General features: G+C 43.0%; 1 protein-coding gene across 1 annotated transcript in view; it reads left to right on the top strand.

Moving 5' to 3' along the window:
• The window catches only part of LOC146964669 (multidrug resistance-associated protein 1-like), a 57,632-nt gene that overhangs the window by 34,177 nt on the left and 2,587 nt on the right, over nucleotides 1-20,868 (top strand). Inside the window, exons 12-29 of the mRNA XM_085764158.1 lie at nucleotides 7,523-7,615; nucleotides 7,718-7,921; nucleotides 8,017-8,163; nucleotides 8,368-8,455; nucleotides 8,548-8,744; nucleotides 9,001-9,177; nucleotides 11,702-11,869; nucleotides 12,462-12,651; nucleotides 13,417-13,489; nucleotides 13,609-13,717; nucleotides 14,396-14,603; nucleotides 14,699-15,009; nucleotides 16,184-16,383; nucleotides 16,499-16,625; nucleotides 17,362-17,463; nucleotides 18,337-18,483; nucleotides 18,855-19,013; nucleotides 19,309-19,475. Of these exons, the coding sequence (XP_085620284.1) occupies nucleotides 7,523-7,615; nucleotides 7,718-7,921; nucleotides 8,017-8,163; nucleotides 8,368-8,455; nucleotides 8,548-8,744; nucleotides 9,001-9,177; nucleotides 11,702-11,869; nucleotides 12,462-12,651; nucleotides 13,417-13,489; nucleotides 13,609-13,717; nucleotides 14,396-14,603; nucleotides 14,699-15,009; nucleotides 16,184-16,383; nucleotides 16,499-16,625; nucleotides 17,362-17,463; nucleotides 18,337-18,483; nucleotides 18,855-19,013; nucleotides 19,309-19,475 (2,867 nt within the window). The remainder of the gene's footprint in view (nucleotides 1-7,522; nucleotides 7,616-7,717; nucleotides 7,922-8,016; nucleotides 8,164-8,367; nucleotides 8,456-8,547; nucleotides 8,745-9,000; nucleotides 9,178-11,701; nucleotides 11,870-12,461; nucleotides 12,652-13,416; nucleotides 13,490-13,608; nucleotides 13,718-14,395; nucleotides 14,604-14,698; nucleotides 15,010-16,183; nucleotides 16,384-16,498; nucleotides 16,626-17,361; nucleotides 17,464-18,336; nucleotides 18,484-18,854; nucleotides 19,014-19,308; nucleotides 19,476-20,868) is intronic.

Here is a 20,868-nt window from a genome sequence, read left to right as displayed (position 1 = left end):
AATATCCTATTGGGGGTGCAAGTGGCAACATCGAACCAATGAAATTAATGCGAGGTAGAACGTTCATTTTAATGACTGATATTCGTGCAGGGACGGACGCTGGTAGGTGTCTCCACCTGTTTAAATCTTCTTCTATTTTTTTTAGAATTAAGGAATAATTTGTTTTAGCCACCTCTGGTAATTAATTACTTATTCTGATACCTAGGTAAATGACCTCCTTTGAAACCTTAATCTGTGGGGGAAGAGATATTTTGCTTTGGTCTGTGTTAATCAGCATAAGTGCTGATTTTGAGAGATTAACTTTGTATCCTGACAAATATCCAAATCGCTCCAGCACCTTTAAAACATAGGGCAGAGTCTGCTGAACGTCCGCCATATACACTAATGTGTCACCTGCATAAAGTGATATCGAATGTGACGTTGCGCCTATTGTAATGGGGGGAATCTGTGTGGAGTTCCTAATTAATTGTGCAAGTGGTTCGATAGATAAGGTGAAGATCAAAGGGGACAAAGGGTCTCCTTGTCTTGTACCCCGTCCTATGTCAAACACATTTGAAAAGCCTCCTCCCACACGGACCCGGGCTGATGGATTAGCATAAAGTGTTTGAATCATACTTATGAATTTATCACCAAACTTAAACTCTTTCAGGACCCTCCACAAGTATGGCCACTCCAGGCGATCAAACGCCTTTTCAGCGTCGAGAAATAATAAGCCGCATTCACGTGGGATATCATGTGATGCACTCAATATGTGTAAGAGCCTGCGGATATTGTCAGAGGCTAATCGTCCCTTGACAAATCCCGTTTGATCTGGATTAATTATTTTCCCAATTACAACCTCAAGTCTGCTAGCTAGAACTTTAGAGAATATCTTAAGGTCAGCATTTATCAAGGAGATAGGACGATGGTTGGCGCACTCCAAGGGGTCCTTACCATGTTTAGGAATAACTGTGATCAGGGCCGTATTAAGGTCTCTATGAAAAGAACCTCTATCAATGGCATAATTCAACGTCTCTAACCATACCGGTCCAAGTATATCCCAAAGTGCCAAATAGAGTTCCACAGGAATACCATCTATACCTGGAGTGCGGCCTTTATTTGTAGCTTTAACGGCTTTAAGTAATTCCTCTAGCGTAATAGGAGAGTCAAGTAATTTTGTGTCCTCTAATGACAATGTAGGAAGTGCCAAATTACCAAAAAATTCAGTAAAGTCATTTTCTGAGGGGACTGAGCCACAAGTATAAAGTTTTTCAAAGTATAATTTAAAAGCCTCATTTATCTCTTCTGTTGAAGTCACCAGTCCCTGTTTTGCACATTTGATCGCTGGTATAGACCTCTTAGCTTCCTGTTGTTTAAGAGTGAGCGCTAGAAGACGACTCGGTCTGCTGCCCTCTGCATAATTTTTCCGTTTGGTTATATGGATCATATATTCTGCCCTGCTTCTCAGCAAATCATTTGTGACCCGATCCATCAAAATGAGTCACAGTGACCCAAATTTCAAAGTTGAGATTTTGGTATCAATGGAAAGATTAGAAAATAAGCTTTAAAATGATACCCTAGTCAAAGTCATACATTTGATGGTTTTCGAGATGTGGCCATTTGAATTACGATCTCCTACTCTCTTATTCTGTTCTAAAACCTGAGAAAAAAGCAGTTAAAGTTTTTGCCAGTGACTCTGGCATCTGTTCCTGTACCACGTGATTACACGCACACTATCCACCTTATTCCTAGCCCCCATGATGCCTTGCGGGAATTATGGGCGCAACTTCCGGTGCGAACCGGAAGTCGCGTTTGTTTACATGCTAACAGTACGCGCTAATCCACTTTCTGCGAGCGTTAGAGACATAAAACACCACCTTTTACAACTCAAACGAGACAATATCATAATACCGCTGCCTACTAATATTGTGAGGTGTGAGGACGACTTAAAAAAGTGGCCAAAGATAACAACAACAAAAAAAAAAGATGATTGCTTCAGTTGTTGAGGCAACGAGCTATCTGCTAGCTCTGGAAAGTTGCCTCATATACACGGGTGCCCATAAAGTTGGAATAATTTTATTTTAAAACACATTCCTCTTTTATAAAGAAATGCATATGTGTGCGGGGGTCCCTCTCTCTCTCACCTCTTTACTGTCTGCTCTCCAGGATTGTGTGTGTGGTGGTGGTGGTGGTGGTGGGGGAGTATTTTACTGTAGGTTCTCACCATGGATCTATTATAAGACCACACACAGACACATCCGAGTGTCCAACCAAACAAAGTTATAGTAAAAAAAAAAAATCGCAAAAAATGGCATATTTTATACATTGACCCGGATATATGACGGTGTTTTTTCCATCGAAAAAAGTCTGAAAAAGACGGGGGAGTCTTAAAGATTCGGGGTCTAGATATTTATGTACCTATGCAAATCAGCGGGTGACACCAAACAACGTCTACCCAAGCAAGTCACAGCTTTTATTTCTCTCACACTCACACACTCAGTGTCCTGGAGAGATGCAGCCGCATCTGAGGGGACGCAGTGTGGTTTCAAACACAGCTGTTATTTAACTCATGTGTCAGAATAACAATAATCTCGAGGGGGGGCTGTTACATTCATTACAATGCATTTCTCCTCTGTGACGGGCGCCGCGCCCCCCTCATCCCGTCACAACACACACACACGCCCAGTGGCTGCCTCTCTCTCCCGGTTCAGCCCCGTCCACTTCTCGGTCTCCTGCCCAGATTATGTTGTATGAGCGGACCTGTTGGTCCGAGTGGCCACGGTCCAAGCGGACCTGTTGGTCTGACTCGTCCAACACAGTCCAGTCCTCCACCCGCAGCCCCCAGAAGCTGCAGATGGGTCAACCAAACAGCGCTACTCCCTCTCTTCACTCGGGCTGATTTTTTAATTACGAGCGTTCACCACCATGGATCAATAACCGATCTATTATCACTACATGAATTGCCTCATCTACCGAATTAACTAAGAAAACAGAAAACAATGTGAAAACTTTCAAATAAACCGCTAACAGTAATGAAGACCGCTAGCAACCACTGCTGTTAGCCAATGGCTCACTGCTACTTCCGGTGCTGACCGGAAGTTCCACCCATAACCGTTTCTACAGTAACAACCCCAGGAATAAGGTGGATACGGTCCCTTGTTGTCATAGAGGCAGCATTCAATGACCCTCGGAAAGCAGAGAATCTCACAATTCAGATGCTTTTTACAGCTCGTTTCTATCATAAACGGTTCAGAAGTTGTCATGTTTTGTTGACATTTTGTAAAACATGTGCAAGCGTGTACGTTCGGGTTAGCATCGATGCTACGTTCGGTTTAGCTTCGATGCTACGCTCTGTTGGCGTCGATGCTACTCGGTTTAGCATCTGTTTCTGTATCCGTCCCTTCTCGTCATAGAGGCAACATTCAATGACCGTCGGAAAGCGGAGAATCCCGCGATTCAGATGGAGTTTACAGCTCGTCTCTATCATGAACGGTTCAGAAGATATTTCATGTTTTGCTCCAAAGCAACACTCTTTAACTTTAATCATCATTTACGTGCCTTTTCTCAATTATCTGGACTGTGAAACTTTGGGAGATTGTTTTTGAATGTCATTGCTTTGAAATTAGGGTAAAAAAATGTTTTTGATTTTCTATGGGTTTTCCATGTTATCAGCTGATTATCTAAAAATAGAATGTTGCGACTTCCGACTCATTTTGATGGAACGGGTCACATTTAGTTCTGCTTGCTTCGACTTGAGTTCATTTTCTATGATTTCTGAGTAATTTCTTCATTCTCAATGGCTTTACACTGCTCCTCCAGATTTGTAATCTTTTGCAGCCGTGTTTTGTGTAGGTATGAACCAAACCCTATGGCATTATTTCGTATGAAGCGGCGGCCCAGACCACCGTTACATCTGAAACACTATTTCTATTCAAGTCTATGTTAGTTTAACTCTTAGTTGTGTTAAGAATGTGTCATTATTTAGAAGTGTGGGGTTACATTTCCACCTAGCTGCTTTATTTTTAATTTTGCCATAATTAAAAGTAGATATAACTGGGTTGTGATCAGATAAATGTCTGGGTAAAAATTCCACAGAATTTACAGAGGGCAGCAGTCCAGAGGAAACAAAAATATAATCTATTCTGGAGAATGTTTTATGTCTTGACGAAAAGAAGGTGTAGTCTTTCATGATTGGGTTATACACTCTCCACACATCCACTACATCCAAGTCCTTGATGAAGAGATTAAGTGCTTTGGAGGCAGAGTCCTGAGTGCTCGAGACATGTGAATATGATTTATCAATATTACTGTTTAGCGTAGCATTCATGTCTGAACCCACATATAGTTGATAGCCACTTAATTTCAATAATTCGGCGGTAACCGTGGGGAAAAAATCTAGTTCAAAACCTTTTATAAGGAGAGTTCATTCCTCTCACATTAAATGATATAGCCTAACATTTAAGTTCTCTTGCTTGTCTGTTACACTGCGCTTCTGCTGTATATTGGTGGTGGAACCCTGAACCCCCCTCCCTCCCTCCCCCCTCCCACTTGCCCCTTTGTCTTGTAACATCTGTGAGAGTCACTTAGCAATGTCAAGCACTGAACACTAACCGTCCCCCTCCCCCCCCACCTGAGTATCTCAAAAGATAAGGCAATACTCCTAGGCAGTCATATCACAGTGACATTAACCCCATTCTCAAAAACATGAACATCTGTGACCAGTATAATTAATAAACAAACTTTAAGATGGAAACAGAACAGAACTCTCAGCCGCTCTTAAAGAGGCCAGAAGTGTATTCTAGAAAGATTGCTGAGCTATTAACCTAGGCTCCAACCCATATAACTCAGACACAGTTTAGCCCCCCATATAACCTGGGCATAGCAAAGTATTTTCCCCCAACAGGGTGATAGACAAACTGTCAACTTGCCCATGCCTACAGGGGTGAACCTGCGGCTGCTCGCGGCTCTCAAATCAGCTCTGTTTCATCCCGCGATGCGCTTTAATTCGGCCCGTGGTCTTCATCCATGTCGCCCGTCACCTCCGCCTTCAAAGCCTCCGTCGCCTCCGCTGCCGAGTTAAACGACATCCATCTCCCCTTGATGTTCACTCTCAGTATCGCCGGGTACAGAAGAAATTGATTGATTGATTGATTTTATTTAATTCATGCGAAAAACTGCAGAACTTTACAAAAACATTTAAAAAGAAGCTACATACAAACAAACAAATAATTTCAGAGTTAAAAGAAAAATATTAGAAAGGATAAGAAAGGAGTCGATTCCTCTCTGTCGCAGCTTAGCGCGGATGCTTTTATACTCCTGCCTCTCCTGTGCTGTACCGGGGCTGTAATCAGCGAAGAACTGCAGCCGGGTGCCGTCGGGGAGCGTAGGACTAGCCTTCCTCGCACCCTCCAGGACCGCCTGCCGGTCGGTGTATCTCAGGAGCCTTAAGATCATGGTCCGCGGTCTGGATGTGTTGTTGGAGTTGTTTGAGAAGATTCGATGTGCTCGGTCGATTTCAATCCGGCCGCCCTGGGTGCTCCCGGGCGTGGGAATCCACTTTGGTAGCATATTCTGTAGGTAGCCTCTCGGGTCGGGTCCATGGCACTGGTCCGACCTCCCATTAGTCCGACCTCATTAGTTCGACCTCCCATTGGTTCGAACTCCCATTGGTCCGACAATCGGAGTAATGAGAGTTCGAACTAATGGGAGGTCCTCATTAGTTCGAACTGTACTAGTTATTAGTCAAACTCTCCATTCTTACCGTTCACTATGCATTTATATCATTATTCATATAGGCTCCACCTGTCAATAAGACACACGTGGAAGAAGAGGTGCAGTTTATTGTGTTTCACCAACGAGGAGCTGTCATTACGCACGACTTTTACGCACTGCTGCGCGCTCATTAGTGTCCATAATTAAACCTTGACACTCATATCAAATCAAACTTACATTACAGACAGGTATACAGACAGGTGGATTGGGTTCTCTCTCTCTCTCTCTCTCTCTCCCACTCCGAACAGACAGACGGACGCAATCAGAAAGGAAACGGAGGCTGCGCATTGATCCTTTTTTCCTTTCTGGGATCAAACGGATCATGTGCATAATTAACTGCAAAACAAGCACTTCATATTAATAACATATAACGCTCATTATGCTTCCAGCCTGTCTAGCCTCTACCTGGTGTTTTTACTAAACTTAACCAACTCCTTTCTTCATTGCCTGAACCTAACCAAAGTGAAATTTTCTTTTTTTTTTTCTCTCTCTCAGTCTGCTGTCAGCAGCAGCGGCGGCTGCAGCAGGCTCGCGCCCGTGAACTGAGCTCAAGCCGGCCAGGTTCAGCCGTGCTCGAGCGGAGGGGGGGAGAGAAAAAAAAGTGTATTTCTTTTACTCTGTACTCTGAGAGGGGGGGCTTTGATTATCAGTTTACACATCTTGATCAGCATTTATGATGGTTGTGCGCGATCTGACATGATCTGGCTCTCTGACTGAATATGGTGATATTCTGGGCCGCGCGTGTATGTGTGTGATGTGCGTTTCTGTTATGAGAGCTCTCTCTCTTTCAGTAATTCTCGTTATTTTGCGAGAGAGAGAACGCTGCATGCTCCTATCAATGGAAGAGCTTGTCACAAAGTAGCGATGACAGTTCGAACTAACGGGACCACCCATTGGTTCGACCTCCTATTGGTCCGACTTGTGGTTGATTTTGTCGGAGTAACGGGAGGTCGAACCAATGGGAGGTCGGACCAGTGGGTATTTTGTCGGAGTAACGGGAGGTCGAACCAATGGGAGGTCGGACCAATGGGCAGTTCCCCTCGGGTCATCCCCCTCTGCACCGGTCGGTAGGTTTACCAGTCGCACATTATTCCTCCGGGATCTGTCTTCCAGATCATTTAGCTTCTTTCGTAGCTGCGTCATCTCCGTGAGGCATGCTTTGGTGTCTTTTTCATTCTTATGCAAGTTAGTCTGAATGCTGTCTATTTTGTTGAAGACTGTGTTGAATTTTTTAGCATGGATGTCAGCTTGCTCTTTTAACGACCGTAAAATGTCGCCATTCTCTACCATTTGCTTCTGTATCGGTACCAGATCTTTTTCCAGTGACTCTTCTAGCTTGTGTGCTACCTTCTCTTGCAAAGCTTTCATCTTGGAAGCTAACGTTAGCTTGATTAGCTTAGCCACATTGTCTGGTGGATCGCCAGCTTGGTTTCTTCCCCTGGTGTCTTGCTTCTTGGCGGGGGTTGGATTATTCTTTGAGGCCATGTTTCCCGTTACGTCGTCAACCAGATCAGATTTATATTAAGACTGCCTTAGAGCCCAAAAAGCATGAAAAAGGAGGGTTGAATGTCGGTGCTCAGTGCCGTGCAGCCATTTTGCTTCGCGCCTCACCGGAAGTCCCCCAGTTTGATTTTAAAAATGTCCAGATTCTCTGCTCTCCTCAAGTCTTCAGACATCAAATCTTTCTTCAAACTAATTTAATTTTGTTGACAGATTTTATTTCATTTAACTCTATCTTCATTTTATTGATCTGTGATTGACCGGTTGATAGATCCTTGGCGTGGCTGCTCTGGCTGGAATCGCTGCTGTTGTTCTGATCTTCCCTTTGAACGGACTCATAGCTAAAGTGAGAAGCAAACTTCAGGTGAGCCGATGGTTTTACTCCAAGAATTTTTTTTTTTTTTACTGTGTTGCCTGGGCAAATTCAGAATGTTGCACTCAACAATCTGCCTCTGGATTTAACCAGGAGACTCAGATGAAGTTCATGGATGGTCGCGTCAAACTGATGAATGAGATCCTGAGCGGCATAAAGATCCTTAAGTTTTATGCCTGGGAAGAAGCTTTCCTGCGACGAGTCGGCGTCCAGAGGGAAGGAGAACTGAACGCCCTCAAGAAATCTCAGATCCTTTACTCCGTCTCTCTGGCCTCATTCAATTCCTCCTCCTTCCTGGTGAGTTTCACATCAGACTCTTACTCACTGGTGAGCATCAATGACTGGAACACTTGGTGAGGTGAACAGATGTTTTTCTTCTTCTCTTCTTTCAGGTCGCCTTGTCGGTGTTTGGCGTCTATGTGTGGATCGATGAGCAGAACGTTCTGGATGCTCAGAAAATCTTTGTCTCTGTCGCTCTCATCAACATCCTGAAGACGCCACTAAGTCAGCTGCCCTTCGCCATGAGCACCATCATGCAGGCACGTCTCAGCCAATCAAAGACACCAAAGCCTCAGCATCCATGGTCCAAACTGAATAACAGATTCTAACGTGGAGCCGTTTGGTTCTTCAGTCATTTTAATTAGAAAATCTATGTTTATTATGTTTAACCTTGTCTTTGAAAGTCTGTTCCACTTTAGTTTTGAGTTCCATTGTCAGTGATGAATATATTCTGTTGCAATCAGGCCATTGTTTCACTCAGACGTCTTACAAACTTCCTGTGTCAAGATGAACTGAAGTCCAACAACATCAAGAGACTTCCTCATACCTCAGGTACAGTCTCCCCCCTGTGCAACTCAAGACTGCTGTAAGAGTCTAATAGTGATCACAGGCTGTGGTTGTGTCACCTCATATTTTGTCCCCAGATGGAGACGTTGTTGTGATTGAGGATGGGTTGTTCTCCTGGTCCCACGATGGTCTTCCGTGTCTGCAGAGGATTAACATGAAGGTGAAGACAGGTGCCCTGGTGGCTGTGGTTGGCAACGTCGGCTCTGGGAAGTCATCACTGCTGTCAGCCATGTTGGGGGAGATGGAGAGGAGGCGTGGCTATGTGTCCATCAAGGTGATAATAACTGTTCAGCATTACTTGTTCTTTGATAGATGTTCAATCAAAAAATCATTTGCATTCATATTCACAGGTGTTCAATCTTTCTACACTGGGAGAGTTGAAAACATTACTAAACATGTACAGTAACAACATCTTGGAGCAGGACTCCTTGTCTTCAAGGCTCTTACTAAAACATCTAAATTCATCAGTGTGTGATGGAACAGAAGGCTCTTTATCAGTAACTTAAGGTTCTGTTGACTGTGCGGTGCAGGGTTCAGTGGCCTACGTCCCCCAGCAGGCCTGGATCCAGAACATCTCCTTGAAAGACAACATTTTGTTTGGTGGAGAAAGAAAGGAGAGTTGGTACCATCGCGTGCTAGATGCCTGCGCTCTGCTGCCGGACCTGGACCTGCTGCCTGCCGGAGATGGCACTGAGATTGGGGAGAAGGTACTAGCACTAAACTACCTCACCACCCCATTTCTCAGCCAGAAATCCGGATACATGTGTAGGCCCTGAGCCCCCTCTCTGACCTTAAAGGGATAGTTCAACATTTTGGCAAATTGGCCCATTGCCATTGTCATGTTCGTGTTCCAAGGATGAGGCCGTGTTGATAGCAAGTAACTTAGTTTAATGTCTCACGTTCTCAACAACATACATATGGCTCCATGCAGTCTTGCTCTACTCCGTTATATGGTACGGTAAGCTGACTACAAACCAGTACTGCCGCCTAGCGGTCAAACATGTAATAACATTCAATCATAACAGCCATAATCCCTATAGTCATAGCAGTAGGGTCGTTACCTTTGTTTGTCGGTGCAAGCTATTTTTAGAACGGCCAAGCTGAGTGGCAAGCTTCTCAGAGCTATGCTACGGAGGAGGCTCATGGGATTTCGTGGTTTTCCTCATCAAACTCATCAAATACACAATCCAACAACTCCAAAACGCTCTGGTGGACAAGTTGTGACCTGCACATTCACCACGCTATGAGATAATAAGGGAACGTTACGAGGCAAATGCAGGGTTAGCGACTGCTTGCTGAAAAACTTCCGTTATTATCTCATAGCGTGGTGAATGTGCAGATCACAACTTGTCCACTAGAGCGTTTTGGAGTTGTTGGATTGTGTATTTGATGAGGGAGATCAAGAAATTCCATTAGCCTCCGTAACGTAGCTCTGAGCAGCTCATGGCTCTGCTCCACCGTTCTAAAAATAGCTTGCACTGACTAATAAAGTTAGCTAACCTACTGCTATGACCAGTGGCGGCTGGTGAAAAATATTCTAGGTGGGGCTGTTTGTCCCTGAAGTTTTTGGTGACCATCTTGATAAAAGAACCCCAAACCCATTTTTAGGGATAAACACCTAATTATTTATTTGCCTTCATAAATCAGCAGTTTGACAGATAATGACAATGAACAAACAGTAGTCTTTCACTGGTGGCACACAGTGGACGTGAAATATATTAGCAAATACTCTTAATACAAAAATATGGTTATTAAAAGGCATGTGTATGATGTAACCTACAGCAGTGATTAATGTTAACTATAGACAAAGTGTGACAGGAACACTATAGGAGGAGCATAATGTGATTAAGTTTGGTCTGACCTAGCTGATGTGAGATTTTAACTGCTGCATTATCAGGTTTGATGACGAGTCTAACTGTGAACGTACTGGTCACACCTGTAAACATATTGAACAGTGCTGCAGCCTGATGCTCCACATCACAGACGTCCTGTCACAGCCTGGGTGATTAGTTTCCCCTGGTGTCACTCAGGAATAACAGTGTCCAGTCCAGTGTCCCAGAAGCTGGATGAACTAATAAAAACGCTCTCGGACGAGCTGTGAACGCACCGCGGACGAACCAACAGCATGTAGTCCAGAAGTTGTCTCCGAGCATCAAGAGAGAGCAGTCTCTGACGTGCCGGTTAACGGTGCTCCGGTCCTCCGGTGCTCCTCTCACACACTACGGCCTCCTGTCACATCATAACAGCCTCCCGCCACCGGCCCACAGAGTTTTATCCACCTGTTCGTTGTATTTCCTCACCGTGAAACTGTGTTTTTCATCCAGCTGTGAAGCTCTGCTGCTAGTCCTGCCTTCTGCCTAGCTTGGCTAACGTTAGCTGACAGCACCGTTCATGTGTCCCTTGAGAGTTCATGTTTTGTAATCCGTTCAGATAAATAGGTCTCTAACTCCAGTAACAGTCCGTGTGGTATCTGTCCTCACTGTTTTTAAAAAAAAAAAGTAAATTATACGGGAAACAGAATTTGAAACGGATGAAAACTCCATAGCCATCCTGGTACCGAGGACAGCTCCTCGGTTAATTTCCCCCCCGATTTCTGGTTGCCACGGGAGACCAAAATGTTTGGTTTGGGGCGATATTTTCTGCGCCCCAAAGGCATAAAATCCGACGACGCTGATTGGCTAAATTACCTGTTGCTCCGTATATTTTTTACTTAGCAACAGTCACTGATTGGCTGAGCCGGTACACTGCTCGGGCGACTTCTCCAGCGCCCCAGACACAGAGCGATAGATATAACAGAGACAGTAAATGAACCTGTAGGCAAATTAGCCTCTAAATAATGGTTTTATTTTATATACAGCTCGATTTTAAGAATTGCTATCACATTCACAGGTACAATAAGAAAAAAATATTAATTTTAAATTATTATTTTGGAAAAAATTATAATAATTAAAAATCGCTTTTCATCAGGGGGGGGCGGCGCCCGAGCGCCCTCTATTGACCAGCCGCCGCTGGCTATGACTGTAGGGATTATGGCAATGAGCCAATTTACCAAAATGTTGAACTATCCCTTTAACGGTAACAGTTTATCTACTGGACTTTGTCTCCTGGAACTGGACCTTAAGAATAAAGACCTCTCTACAGGAAAGCTAATATGGAACAACTATTTGTTCAGTAATGTCCATATTGTGTATTTTCGTTGTAGTTCATTGATGAACCATTTTCTGGCCATAGGGTCTGAACCTGTCTGGAGGTCAGAAGCAGAGAGTCAGTCTGGCTCGGGCCGTCTACAGGAAGTCAGATCTTTACTTGCTGGACGATCCTCTGTCGGCTGTTGATGCCCATGTGGGACAACATATTTTTGATCGAGTAATTGGACCGCGAGGGCTCCTGAAAGACAAGGTGAGACTCTCACACATGGAGGGACTTCTAACACCTGTTTGAAAGCTTTTATTACACTAAATTTTACAAACTGTCAACCTGTCAGCTGTGACCCAGATTGATAACATTGTAGACCCACTAACCACCCAGCTGCATGGATTTGTCTGAACCCTGAAATCCTCATGGTCAAAATCACTGTGGACAACACCAAACTGAGTCAGCCGTTCAACTGACATGCTAACCGAGTTGTACATTCAGAAATGACAACTGTCTATGAAAACATAATTTCATATTAAGACACCACTGTTATACCAGCTGTTTCCCAGTGACAGTTGTATTTCAGCTCACTCACATGTTGGTACCACATTCATTCACAGTTATCCATAATGTCTGTTAATTAAGTATTTCTTGTGTATTATTATGTAACTAGTGTGTGGTAATAAATGCCAAAGTATAAAGAAGCTGTGCCTTACCTTCAGTCACTTAAACATCTGACCATTTCCTCTGAACAGATCATTCTGAGCCGACTCTGTATTTATGGTCCTGATACCTACAGTACTGTAAGAATTGTGCGTGTTATTGTTCAGACCTTTTGTGTGATAATGTTTTTCAGACTCGGGTGCTGGTGACTCACGGACTCGGTTTCCTGTCTAAAGTAGACTTGGTCCTAGTGATGGAGAACGGTCAGATCTCTGAGATGGGCTCCTACATGGAGCTGATGGACAGAAAGGGAGCCTTCGCCAAACTGATCCAGACCCACAGTGGAAACAAGCGCAGAGAGAGCAACACCCTCCGTGACAAAAGTAAGACATGACACTTAACACAGAATAAAACCACAGGAACCAAACTAAACAGTATGACCATTCTGCAGTGTTCTTTTCATGATAAGATCCAGGCGGACATGAGAGTCAAAATGGGAAAAATCTGAATCCAAGTCAAGCAATTTATTGAGAATCAAATCACTCAAATCAATAATAAAACATTTGTGTAATGATGACATGACGTTCAACAACACCGCAGATTTGCACACACTTACATTTACAATTCTTTTTCTTCTCAATCTTGTACACATTTACGATGGAATAAGTTAAATCTTTATTTATATTGTCCATTGACCTTTCCGGAAGCTGGTAACATCAACATCCTGTAACTTCAAAATAAAACCGTGAGTCCGTCTCCCTCGGATGAACAGCGGTTGAAACAAGGAAAAAAAAAAAATTATAACGACGGTTATACTTTTGGACTGATATTTTGTGTATTCTTGCACAAAATAATTGAGAAATGAAATAAAGACAATGCTGAATTTGAAAAAAACAAACAAATAAAAACATAATGAAGCCACAGATACCAAAAATGCCATGTCTTTAGTGTTGTAGTAAGCCTGGGCAAACTGAGACTGCAGAAGGGGAGGGGCTTGGGGACGCCGGCGTTCCCCGGGAGTTGAAGAGGTTAATCAGGTCTAGTTACTGAAATATCCATCAGAATACATAATTTTATACAACATTATATATAAGCCAAAATCAGTTCTTATATCTTGGTGGTGATGTATTGGCTGTGTGTGTGTGTAGGCACCAGGAAGTCGGTGTCTCACCTAAGTATGACAGATTTCTCCATCGACCTCTCTCAGGAGCAGCTGATCAGGTAACAGCACAGACAGATGTTTGAATGCTTTAACAACAACTGAATATAAATTATGATCATGAAAAGATCCAGTGTGTGTTATTTTGTGTTTTGTGTGTGCTTCTCTGTGTGCGTTCCAGCTGTGACATGAGCAGTGCCAGTGTTCAGGTGATGGAGGCTGTTGATCAGGATTTGGATGCAGTCGCCGCAGGGAAACTAACGGAGGCCGACAAGGCTCACACAGGGAGGGTGGGTACTTGTTTTCATCAGCATTAGTAATGTCATTATACTAGTATCACAGTATTATAACCATTAAAGAACTGCACAAATGTAAATACCCTTGAAAAGGCACAATGGATTAATGCTAAACAACATAACAGTTATGATGAAATGAAAACCCATAGAGAACAGTGTACTTAAAGGAGAATTCTGGTCATTTTTGACCCCTAAATCGTTGTCCTGATGGTCACCCAGTGTTGGGGGCAGCAAAAAACGCGACTAAAATTGATGCAGACAAACCGGAGTTACACCATGGCTACACGGTGCTAGCGGTAGCAACAACGCTAAAGTATGGGGGCAATTCTTTCAACCACAACAAACACTCAAAAAACAATCAAATATCTATGGTACATGACTCGAATCCTTATGACACACCACTGAACTCATATAGTGTACAGTATAAACAGTATAAACTTTGTGTTTTTGCATGTACTCGAGTCACTGTGACTTGGACTCGAGTCGACTCGAGTCGCTATTTTGATGCGACTTGACTTGACAAAAAATAAAAGACTTGCGACTTGACTCGGACTTGAAGGTTAAAGACTCGGGACTTGACTTGACTTTTTTGCTCGTTAGTTTGTCTTCTCTGAGACTCAGTGATGAAACAGGAAGTTTGTGAGATTAACAGTGTTCTCTTTCTGTTGCCAGGTGAAGCTGCAGATGTACAAGGAGTACTTCAGAACCGTGGGCCTGACCGTCATCATGACCATCGTCTTCCTCTGTGCCTTCCAGCAGGCCGCCTCCTTGACCTACAACTATTGGCTCAGCCTCTGGGCTGATGAGCAACCTGTCAATGGCACCCAGTGTGACCATGAGCTGAAACTGAGCGTGTTTGCAGCACTTGGCATTACTCAGGGTGGGATGATTGATTTACATTATACAAATTAAATGTACAGATGACAACCAAGCCTACCTGTGGTCTGCTAGTAACTTCAGTTGTCTGTATTTCAGGGTTCGCAATGTTTGGGACCACGCTTGCCATCGCTCTGGGCGGCATCGTGGCCTCACGTCACCTTCACACCGATCTCCTACACAGCGTCCTGCATTCACCCATGTCCTTCTTTGAGGTGACGCCCAGCGGGAACCTCCTGAACCGTTTCTCCAAAGAGATCGACGCCATCGACTGCATGATCCCTGATGGTCTGAAGATGATGCTGGGCTACCTGTTCAAGCTGCTGGAGATCTGCATTATCGTGATGCTGGCCACGCCGATGGCAGGGCTGGTGCTCCTCGCCCTCGCCTGTGTCTACATCTTCATACAGGTAAAGGTTTCTCAAAAAGTGTCGATATCTCTGATAGTGGGGCAGATTAGCAAACTAATTGTGCATTTTATGACCAAAGCATGAAACTTTCAGCATTTCATCTACGTACCCCAAGGTTTGATTTCAGACGTGGAACCACTTTGGTGGCTGACCTTTGGTGACCTTTAGGGGTCTTTGACCTCAGCATTGCATTTTTCCACATTATGGTAGCAGGAACTGAGGCACTCAGAGTAGGAAGGTGATTTTAAAAAGCCTTTATTGCAGCATGGCCAAACAAATTAAAACCAAACCAACGCGTTGCGGCCACAGGCCTTCATCAGGGCTGGTATGCCAGTTCCTGCTACCATAATGTGGAAAAATGCATATTCCAAGTGTCTGGCATACCAGCCCTGATGAAGGCCTGTGGTCGCAACGCGTTGGCTTGGTTTTAATTTGTTTGGCAATAAAGGCTTTTTAAAATCACCTTCCTACTCTGAGTGCCTCAGTTCCTGCTACCATCAAGTATTTGGATCCTCACACTGAAGAGCACCAGAGGTAGAGACAAGAGACAAAGACAACTGATACCCATGCAGCACTCCATGTATGTTTTTTGATATTTTTCCACATTATTCTCCATTGGAAACATATGAGAATCTGGGAAGTAAATAATTGCCAAGAAATTTCTTCACCATTGTGTTTAGGAAGGTGTCATGTAGTAAAATGTTGAAATTCAACTCCCGTGGGAAACCCCCTAAAAAATTACTCAAAGTTGGGGTATTCATAACCATAACCATAGATTACGAAATGTTAAATTTGGCCTTAAGTATCTTCTGAGGGGTCAAACTAGGGGTTTTTCATTATTCTGAGTTGATCGCAAATATTAGTTTTACACCAGAAACACTCCTTGGTGGAAAAAAAACAGCCACACCCACTTTTCCTGTTCATCGGAACCCCCACCACCACCAATAGAATGTATTACAGAGCAGCCATTCCTTAGCATGGCAGAGGTTGTGTCACATATTACTACTAAATACTCAATATAAATTATATTGAGTATTCTACCCTTTTTTCTTGTAGGAAATTAAACAGACCCTCCAGGATTTTGCGATGTCACAATTGCAACTGTTATGAATTCTTTGGCCTTGAGTTTGAGGTTTGTACATAAATTATTATTTTCTGCACATTTGGTTTCCAGAGTTTCTATGTGGCGTCGTCGTGTCAGCTGCGGCGATTGGAGGCAGTGAGTCGCTCGCCAATTTACAGCCACTTCAATGAGACAGTACAAGGCACTGCTGTCATCCGGGCCTTTGGTAAACAGCAGCACTTTGTACTGCAGGCGGACCAGCACATCGACAACAACCAAAAAGCTTATTTCCCTCGCTTCGTTGCCACCAGGTTCATTCCAACTACACAAAATATACCAAGTGTTAGAGTCTGCTCACCTGAACATTTACATATTCAGATATTTTAAAGATATTTCAAGTGTTTTGATTAGATGTGTTTCTCTCAGGTGGCTGGCAGTGAATCTGGAGTTTTTGGGAAATCTGCTGGTTTTGGCTGCAGGTATCATGTCAGTACAAAATCGGGATAAACTCAGCCCAGGCATCGTGGGACTGGCAGTTACTCACTCTCTTCAGGTTAAAAGTGGTCTGTGCATGTGTTGAATCGCTGTTCTTGGTTTATGGCTGAGTTACTCATTGCAGAATGTCTGCGCAGCTCAGGTAGAGGACACAGCACAATACTGTATTTTAGAAGAAATCAGTTACAAGACATTGCTTCATGACTGCTATTTTGTCTTTTAACTTACACCAAGTTTTTTTTTCCATGTTATTGGTACATAATTGTGCAATTAATTGTAATTCACATTTGAAATGATATTGTACTGTTAAAAAAAATGTTCTGCTGAGAATTTGAAGAACTCTATGATTATACACGATCTATTTAAACCCTATGCAACCATTCAAGTGTCAGTTAACTTAAGCTATTAAACTGGATATGCAGTAATTATTTGATTGTAATAATTTGGCAAGATTTCAACATGTTAAAATTAAGGCTGCAACCTATAGCAAGCTACATGTGTGCAGGTCATATATAATATGTCCATAAATATGGACCTGATGTTAAGTATTCTGTGTGAATTGATCCTCACAGACGCAGGAGTGTTATATGTAAATCAAACAACAAACTGATGAATAAATTAGTATCTAACTGTTAACCAAGCATCAAGTAGTGTTTGATATGTCACTCACTGCTGCCTGCACTGAAAGCTCAGCTCTCTGAGGAGCCTTTGCTCCTGTGTCACCTGAAAGATCAACAGATCTAAGTAAATAAAGCTTCAGATGGCTGATGTCATCTATGTTTGTGATGTTTCAGGTGACGGGAATCCTTAGCTGGATTGTTCGATCCTGGACCGATGTGGAGAACAACATTGTGTCAGTGGAACGAGTAAAAGAGTATGACAGGACACCAAAAGAGGTTTGATGATTTACAACAGGTTTAGACAGAAATGACAATCTGTGGTTCAGTCCATCTCTGAGGGTTAGGTTAAACCCAACATGAAGGTATCATCACAGTTTCGCGCTGGGAATGTTTTCATGAAAGAAATTATGAGGGAAGGAGAAACTGGTTGCTGATAAGTTGGAGACTGGTAGAGGGGAGCTGTAAGCAGAGTTTAGCTGGTGTTGTGGCTGAATCGAGGCTGGAGGATCCTCTGGTGAGGTGGTGTGACTGGCAGGGACTGGAAAAAGACAAAAACACAAGGGAGAGGGAAAAAACACCTCAAGCTATAGGAACAGGACAGTTGTCACATTGTTATGGATGAATGAAGATGCAGGATTGACTGATACTGTAGGTACCCATCATCAGGTACCCATTAGGATTTGGTCACACCACATTACTCCATGCAATGAAGTATGGATATGGTGTAAACGTTTGACAATACACAATACAGAAACAACAGTCCCTTACCCTCTCAGAGATCAACAGAAGGTTTTTTTAATACTATAATTTTGTAAACTTGTTGTTAGTGATGTTTTTACTTTTCTTGCAAAGTATATGCAAACATTGAGACAAGTACAGGTCTGTGGCTGTGGATGTATCTCTGTATGGATACAACAGGTGGTAAATAGTTTATAACTTGATAATCACCAGGGGACATTCAACATTCAAACTGGTACAGACCATAGGCTACAAGTTCTTAGAAGCTGCTCTACAGTAAATGCTCACAACAATAGAACAAACAATTGTATGTCCACTGTGTTTTTAAGAGTATGATGTTGCTGCCGGACTCTGATAACATTGATGTGAGTGTTGGCCATCCAGTGCTCCTCACGTTGTGCGTCTCCCCAGGCAGCATGGACCCTTGAAGGCAGTATGCTGCCGGCAGCCTGGCCAGTCACAGGAGCCATCCAGTTTGAAGATTATGGACTGCAGTACCGTAAAGGTCTGGACTGGGCCTTAAAGGACATCGACATCGACATCCAAAGCAGAGAGAAGGTTAGCAAAGCTAGCTTAAACAGTGAAACAAAACAAAACAAGCTGGGGAGGATGTGCTGTAGACTGGGGTTCTGATGGCTCACTTGGGGCATCTTTCACAAACCAATGGGATGAGATGGTTTAGCTCATGCATGTTCAGATTGATTATGGTTTTATGGAAGAAGCTGGCTCTAAGTCTGTCCAAAGTGAAATACACCTGAAGCGCCTTCTGCTGGGCAACAGGTAAAACAGAGGAACAGGGCGTGAAGGGTCCAATGTTTTGCAAAAAAAAATACAAGTATTAGAGTTAAATACGGTTACAGCCTAATGATGTGTAATACTTATACCTTCTGTTTTTGAATATTTAATAATGATGTTGAATGAATTGTCAGGTGGGGGTTGTTGGAAGAACTGGAGCTGGAAAATCTTCCCTCACTCTGGGAATCTTCAGGATTCTGGAGGCAGCCAAGGGACGGATCGTAATCGACGGGGTTGACATTGCTGAGATCGGCCTCCATGATCTCAGATCCCGAATCACCATCATTCCTCAGGTTATTACTGTGGTGTTTGAATCACTATATTTGGAATGTTAGTACTCAACACAGTACTGCTGTGCATTTTCTGCTGAAAGCCACTGATCAACCACAAAATCCTACTAAATTTAACACAATAAACACAAATTGGACATAATTTCTGAGCAAGGTTTCATTCTCATAACTGATAACATGTATAAACCAAACTTTCCTTATGGGTCAATCACAGTGTTATTGACACAAACATGGCTAATGGACAGGAGAATGTTGTGGACAGGTATTATATCCTTGCCTTCTGACCTGTCATTTTCAGGACCCAGTTCTGTTCTCTGGTTCTCTGAGGATGAATCTGGACCCCTTTGATCTGTGTTCAGATGAAGATCTGTGGAAAGCTCTGGAACTCGCTCACCTTGGTAGCTTTGTGTCAGCGCTGCCACAGAAACTGAACCATCAGTGCTGTGAAGGAGGAGAGAACCTCAGGTAAACAAACCTGCAAACTACTTTCACTACATTTATCTGATCAAAACCAGGGGCCAATGTGTAACTAACACAACAGCAAGGGGTGATGTGCTGTCTATAACATAGCACTGGCAGCAGCCTATAAGACTAAATTCAACACCAATGTGCACCTCTGTGACCTGAGGACACGTGTCACAGATCCATTCAGAGATATTAATACTTCAATAATGAAATCTTACTCCTGAAAATCTGAAAACACACTCTGATAAGTTCATTTAAATGGCAGTGCTAATAAAACTTCACAGCACATTTGAGATTAAATTTATCAGGCAGTTTAATCCAAAGCAACTGACCAGTGGGAGCACTATTCAGGTGCTGTAGGTGTAGGTCTTGTAACTTGTACACTTCACTTCATAACATTGTTGTAGACCAAGTACACTCCTTCATGGGAACTTTATTCCCTGATGACTTATTTGAGGAACATAACAAATAGTTTGTAGACTTGACCTGCTTCCAAATTGCATGGATCTGAAGTATCTGTGTGATGTGCTGGCCCCACCTCCCCCTTTACAAGGACCTAAAGGAGCTGATGCTAATGTCTTGATGCCAGATACCAGAGGAGACTTTAAGAGCTCATGTGGAGTCTATGCATCCCCAGATCAGAGCTGTTGTACAGTGCAGTACAGGAACTGACATTACGTTTTTGCAGCTACTTTCACAATAACAAGACAAACTTACCTGAATGAAAACATAGGCCTATCAATTGTATCACATTTCTATATAAAACACTAATGTCTAGGAATTATATTGCAATGCTCTCTAGTTGACAAAACATGAACATGATATGGTCCATACTTTTCCAAGCTCGTGGGAACTACAGACTTCATCTTCCTCTTGTTCAGGTCTCCTCCTTTTAGTTTTACTATTTTAACCTGGCACTTGGTCTGTTTAAGGAGGCTGCTTATTCTTAATCAAGGCTATGAACCTTACCTGTTGCACAGAAATGTACAATAACATTCATGAGTTTTCAAACTGACAGGTTTGACAAACTGGAAGAAGCAGCAGAATGGGAATAAATAACAACAGTAGATTAATGAATATTTCTCACTGAGCTGCAATACTCGAAGAACTCACTGAGGCTCTGTTAGAAATCACTCACTACTCACTGTACACCATGGACTATAGTAAATACCCCTTTTTGTAGTGTTGTCCAAATGTATACTGTAGTGAGAATTAATGTACCCTAGTGGACTCACAGTATCTCACAATGCAGCGTGAAAAGCAGTGTACAACCGATGGTCACTACAGTACCATAATGCATTGCGGTTGCCACAAACAGACAAGATTTTGAATTTTGAAAACCCACCAGTTGACATTGATCTGGCACGTATTAGTTATGTGACAGTAATGACAT

This window comes from Trachurus japonicus, chromosome 21 (assembly GCF_045865225.1).
Source record: "Trachurus japonicus isolate A0001 chromosome 21, Traja_1.0".
Classification (NCBI taxonomy): domain Eukaryota; kingdom Metazoa; phylum Chordata; class Actinopteri; order Carangiformes; family Carangidae; genus Trachurus; species Trachurus japonicus.
Note: the sequence above shows the minus strand (reverse complement) of the source record. Positions and strands in the feature narration are given on the sequence as shown.